This window comes from Impatiens glandulifera, unplaced genomic scaffold (assembly GCF_907164915.1).
Source record: "Impatiens glandulifera unplaced genomic scaffold, dImpGla2.1, whole genome shotgun sequence".
Classification (NCBI taxonomy): domain Eukaryota; kingdom Viridiplantae; phylum Streptophyta; class Magnoliopsida; order Ericales; family Balsaminaceae; genus Impatiens; species Impatiens glandulifera.
This window is the reverse complement of record NW_025919457.1, coordinates 294281-300387: the sequence shown is the minus strand read 5'-3', so window position 1 is coordinate 300387 and position 6107 is coordinate 294281. Positions and strand designations below refer to the sequence as shown.

Here is a 6107-nt window from a genome sequence, read left to right as displayed (position 1 = left end):
AATGTATAATATATGGTATCAATAGAGTTTTTCAAAATTTTCGATATTTTATTATATATTAAAATAATATTTGTAAACCAAAAATAATTATATATATATATATATATATATATTATATTTCTAAGTAAGTAAATATTAACTAATACTATTTTTCATTTTTAAAATTAGATTCCCACATCCATTAATTTTTTCTAATATATATTTGATGTTCAAATATAAATGTATTTATTTTATTTCTCTAGTCTAATTAGACTATCTATTTTCTTCCATAAGAACTTGGAGGTTGTTATAATATATATATATATATATATATATATATATATATATATATATATATATATATATATATATATATATATATATATATATATATATATATATATATATATATATATATATATATATTAATTTAACAATATATTACTGTGATTTACATTAGGAGAGGTGTGCCATAATTACCAGGATAAAGTGTTTAAAACTTTATGTATATTAACGTTTAGACAAGAGATGAGTTAGTCTTGTCACTTTGGAAACAAACTAAACAAGATCAGGTTATATTTTTTTTATGATTTATATTTATAAAATTGACTAATCTTCTTTTATAACCACTCAAATATTAATGATGGAAATGATCATCCTCGTAATCATAATATTCTTTAAAAAAAAACATAATATGTAATAATAACAAAAAAAATCAAAAAAAATTAGTATATATATATATTTATATGAGATAATAGTAGACTAATCAATATTTTATAATTATTTAGTTCGGTTATTTAAATAAAGAAATTTTCAAAAACAAAATTTAAATTGATTATCAAATAAAACTTCAACCTAGAACAAACTCATTGGATATAGCAAGTCATTCATTTGAAATTGATGTATTATTTATTATTCCAAAACGATTTAAATGTATTATATTAATATTTTATAATTGTCTTCTCGAGTGTCTACTCACTTGATAATCTATTTTTCGCGACGATTTTATGTTTTTCTTTTAAATTTCATGTTTGGTGTCTTTTATTCTATATTTTCGTCAAACTAGACTGAAATCCATTAAACTAAACTTTCATATTTTATTTATCTATTTAGTTAACTTACACTCACTTAAAACCTAATTAATTTAATATTCGTGGATCGATTCGATTAATATGCTCACTAATTACCTATAATAGTGTAATATATATAATTTTTATAACGCATCGAAAAAGAAAATCATGGATTCTCCTTTGGATCCAGTACCGAAATTCCATTACACCACAAATTTTGTTATAGTTTACGAAATAGATAAAAAAAAAAAGTGGTATATCACAAATTTGGTTATAGTTTACTATATGGATACAAAAATTTCGATACAACAATATACTGTTCACTAAACATGACTCTCATTTAAAAAAGAGCTTTGTCACCGTGAAAACTTGACTCTCATTTAAGTTTGATAAATATAATAAAAAAAAAGACTTTTGATATAACTTATACTCATACCGTCATACTATTAACCTACAATCAGGTTTATGATAAAAAAATCGACCCAGAGTATTCATTTTGTATCACATAAGTATCCAAATTAACCACATATCTTCATCCAAATATCCAATCATTTAAAAATTTAAACTTTATTATATATATATATATATATATATATATTTAAAAATTTTGAATTTCTTTTTCCAAAATTAACATTTCATTTTTTTTATTAATAATCTATTACTATATTTTAGTATAAAATTTAGACAAATAGTAAAAAAAATTAATTTATTTTATTTAATTATATCGTAAATTAAGTTTTAAATAAATTATCGATATATATATATATATATATATATATAACTATTTATTAAAAAAATAATATTTTGAGAAAATATAAAAATTAAAAAAAGAGAGTTAAAATAATAATGTAACTAATAAATATAGAAAAATAAAAATAGTAATATAAAAATGTGGCTAATAATAAAAAAATATATTTTTATTTAAATAGTTTGTTATATATATAATTATATAAATTATAAAATAATTAATACATATACTATTTATTTAAAAAAATATGAAGTAGAGTTAAAAAGATAAATACTTTTTTTTATAAAATTTTGGATAACTAACTATGCATTAATTAATATAAAAATGTGATAAATAATAATAAAAAATATTTTTATTTAAATTAGTTTCTATATATATAGATTATAAAATAATTAATATAAATAGAATTATATATATATATATATATATATATATATATATATATATATATATATATATATATAACTATTTAATAAAAAAATTATATTTTGAAGAAAAAATATAAAAGTTAAAATAATAATGGATTTAATAAATATAGAGTGAATTGAAAAGTATTAATATAAAAATATGACAAATAATAAAAAAATATATTTTTTATTTAAATATTATATATGATATATAATTATGTAGATTATAAAATAATTAATACAAATAGAATTATATATATATATATAATTATTTATTAAAAATTATAAAATAGAGTTAATAATTAAATGACTTTTTTTATAAAATTTTAGATAATTAATTAGACATTGCTTAATATAAAAATGCGATAAATAATAATAATTTTTTAATTAAAATTTGTTGTTAAATATATATATATTATAAAAAAGTTAATATAAAAGAATTATATATGTATAATTATTTATTAAAAAATATATAATAGAGTTAAAAAAAATTAAATTAATTTTCATATATTATTTTTTAAATTTAAAATAAAAAATAATAACTAAATAAAAGACTTTTGGTATATACCTATATTAATACACATTATTATAGATGAGATTTATGATAAAATTATTAATTAAGTATCCATTTTGTCTAAATATCCAAATTAATCAAGTTAATGTGAACACTTTCTTCTTCTTATATATATTGACCGGATATAACTCACATTCAAATATTGATCTAAATGCCTTTCATTTTTTTTTTGTTAACTTAAATGCTTTGCATTTGGTTTGTTAACGTGGTTGTACAAACGGGACCCAACTCCAGATCTACATATCTGATATAAGTACCACCCCTTTATAATTTAAAGATCTTGTTTGATCCTGTATTCTCATAAAATATATTTTTATTTCATATAAACATAATTTATTATAATAAATTGAAATTTGATAACAAAGTGGAGTATGATTAGATTCGGTCTTAGAATAAGGCTAAATTATACATTAGTTGTCTAGGGTTAGGGTATTCTAACCATGATAGGGTGGATCTACATTGACAATTAATTTATCATTTTATGATTTCAATTCTAATTATTAATTATTATGTTTGAAAAAAAATATTATAAAAATAATTAAAATATATATTATATATTATTAAAATATATTATAGTACAATTTAAAATGAATTTATTATGATAGTACACGTATTAAAAAGTTTTGTCCAATGATTCGATCTGAAAAAAAAAATATTGGTTCGAAATTTAACTTTTTAAATTAAAAAATATATATATATTTTCTACATTTTAACTTTCTAAGTTAAAAAAAATGTCAATTTGAATATTAACTTTCTAAATTATCAAAATAAAATCGGTTCAAAAGTTAACTTACTAAATTAAAAAATATCGGTTCTATTTATTAACTTTTTAAATTAAAAAAATAAAAAGCTTTGATACAACCTCTTAATTGTATTTTAAATAATAAAATAATAAAATATTTGGTTTGAAAGCATTGAAAAAAAAGTAAATATTAAAATTGTAATTGTAAATTAAAAAACGTGAGATTAAGATCAGTAAAATTATGTTTTTTTTTTAATTAAAGAAAAACTATAATGACACCCACAGTTATGGTCCCTTGCTTAAACTCAATACATTATCAGATAGAATCAAATATGTGACATTTTGATCTCTTAAATCGACCCTTACCACTAAATTACCTTTATGTTGATTTGAATTTCACTAAAATTTTAATATTAATTCATAATCTTCAATGTCTATAAACCTAAAAATTGAAATTAGCACTAATTTCAATTTCAAACACACCTACAGAAACTAGTGAATTTATATTTACACAATTAAAAATATATAAACCTAAAAATTGAAATTAGCACTAATTTCAATTTCAAACACACCTACAGAAACTAGTGAATTTTATAACTATTTTTTAAATAATTTCATATAATTTTTTCGAAATTGACTAATTTATTGGTTAACGTTAACTTGATTTATGGTGAAAAATTATCGATATTTTTAGTTTATCAAAAAATATATATCTTAACTAAAATAATTGAAAATATGGAATGCATTGGTATATTTGAACATGAATTTTTCAAAATGTCGTTATAGGATAAAAAATGGTATACCAAAAAATTAGTATAGTTTAAGAATGGATAAAAAAAATGGTATACCACAAATTTTGTTATAATTTACGTTTAAGATATGGATGCAAAAAATTCGTTATAACCCTGTTCACCACTTAAACTTAACCCTCATCTAAAAAAATGGCTATAAAATGACATGACTATTATTTGTACAGACCATTGTAAAAGATTATTTGTAGAATTGAAACCACCGAGAAAGAGTCAAAGGACCCACCCGTTAACCCGACATTAGAGTTTGAACGGAAACATCCAACAACCCAACCCAATCCCTCTTCTCCGGTTTCCCGCAATCACAATTCACAGATCAAAGGAAGAAGAAACATGTCACAAAGTCTTCTCTTCGCTCTGCCGGTGACAGTTCCAAGTTCATCTTCGAAGGCAAAGTGGTTGATCGGTGACCGCCGTCCTTTTGGAAATCCCAATCCGTCGGTACCTCCCAACCACATCCCGTCGCCGTTATCCCGGAAAGTTGTCCGGCCCTTTCTTCCTCCAGTCTGCTGTAGTAACAATCTAGCTGTAGAGTTCAAGAAGGGTCAAAGGTACTTGTACTTTCTTCCTAAAGTAATTAGCTTTCGTTTTTTTCTTCTGCAATTTACCTAAAAGAAAGGGTTTTCAGTATGCATGTGTTCCATGAAATTGAGCTGCAAGTGCGAGACTACGAACTCAATCAATTTGGTGTCGTAAACAATTCAGTTTATTCAAGTTATTGTCAACATGGTAACTATCATTATTCAATCAATCTAATTAGATATTGCTGTGTTTTCAAGTATATATGTAAATGCTCTGTTATTCCCTTCTTCTAAAGGACAACACGAATTGCTGGATCTGATAGGAATAAACCCAAATGATGTTGCTAATAGAGGCGAGGCCCTAGCTTTGTCTGAGGTGACACTAAAATTCCTCAATCCACTAAGAGTAAGAACTATGATGTTTTTTTTTTTGAAAATTGATTAGTAATCTGAATGACCCTCAATCAATATCTTATCTAGAGTGGAGACAGGTTTGTTATGAAGATGAGAATATCAAATTCATCAGCAACTCGATTATACATTGAACAGTCCATCTTTAAGTTGCTAGATAATGAGGTTTAATTTCTTCCAGATTAACATCTTTTGTTAAGTAACATGAATCATGCTTAATATTTTTAATTTTTTTTGGTAAAACAAAGCCTATTCTCGAAGCAAAAGTGGTCGTAGTTTTGCTCAACAAGAACTATCGCCCTATCCGGTTACCAGCAGATTTGATGTCCAAGTTTGTCAAGATTATTCAACAAGAGGATCAATCCAATTACTAAATTTATGAGTTGCATATAGAGGAGGTATGCTATTATATGTAATGCAAAAAATCATTTTTATTTTAAATGTAACTCACCATGGTTAATATATATTTGTAATAAGTTTTAACAATATATGTTTTAAATCCATTGTTTTACAATAAAAATTACAAAAAGATAAATTTATTAAATAATAAAAATATATTCAACATAAACTGCAATAACATATAAAACTAGGTACTATAATATATTTCGCAATATTTAATATAACGAATATATGAAAATGAAGCAATAAACTTTACATTTTTGTATTAATTAAAGTATATATTCAACAAAAACTACAATACCTACACTATCTATATAAAACGTTTATTCAAACAAAAACTGTAATACCTTATAAAATTAGGTAATACAATATTCTTTGGAATACCTTATTAACACTACAAAAATATGTCAATTTACAATAGTGCTTAACAATATTTTTTTACATTAA

At 21.8% G+C, this 6107-nt stretch overlaps 1 protein-coding gene across 2 annotated transcripts; it reads left to right on the top strand.

The window, feature by feature from the left end:
- The first annotated feature begins 4644 nt into the window (after positions 1-4644).
- LOC124917995 (acyl-acyl carrier protein thioesterase ATL3, chloroplastic-like) lies at positions 4645-5654 on the top strand. 2 transcript variants are annotated; one of them, XM_047458263.1, is made up of 5 exons: positions 4645-4880; positions 4958-5058; positions 5174-5256; positions 5331-5426; positions 5510-5654. In XM_047458263.1, exons 1-5 carry the CDS (start codon positions 4663-4665, stop codon positions 5633-5635), a joined length of 624 nt encoding a protein of 207 aa, XP_047314219.1. In that variant the 5' UTR covers positions 4645-4662; the 3' UTR covers positions 5636-5654. The 2 variants fall into 2 exon arrangements, with proteins under 2 accessions (XP_047314219.1, XP_047314218.1); XM_047458262.1 differs by having other exon boundaries at positions 5147-5256.
- The last annotated feature ends 453 nt before the right edge of the window (positions 5655-6107 follow it).

Coding starts and splice junctions, on each gene's coding strand:
- LOC124917995 (XM_047458262.1), top strand. CDS start 4,663: ATGTCACAAAGTCTTCTCTTCGCTCTGCCGGTGACAGTTCCAAGTTCA. Junction 5,059..5,146: donor TTCAAGTTATTGTCAACATG/GTAACTATCATT, acceptor CTTCTTCTAAAG/GACAACACGAATTGCTGGAT. Junction 5,257..5,330: donor AATTCCTCAATCCACTAAGA/GTAAGAACTATG, acceptor TATCTTATCTAG/AGTGGAGACAGGTTTGTTAT.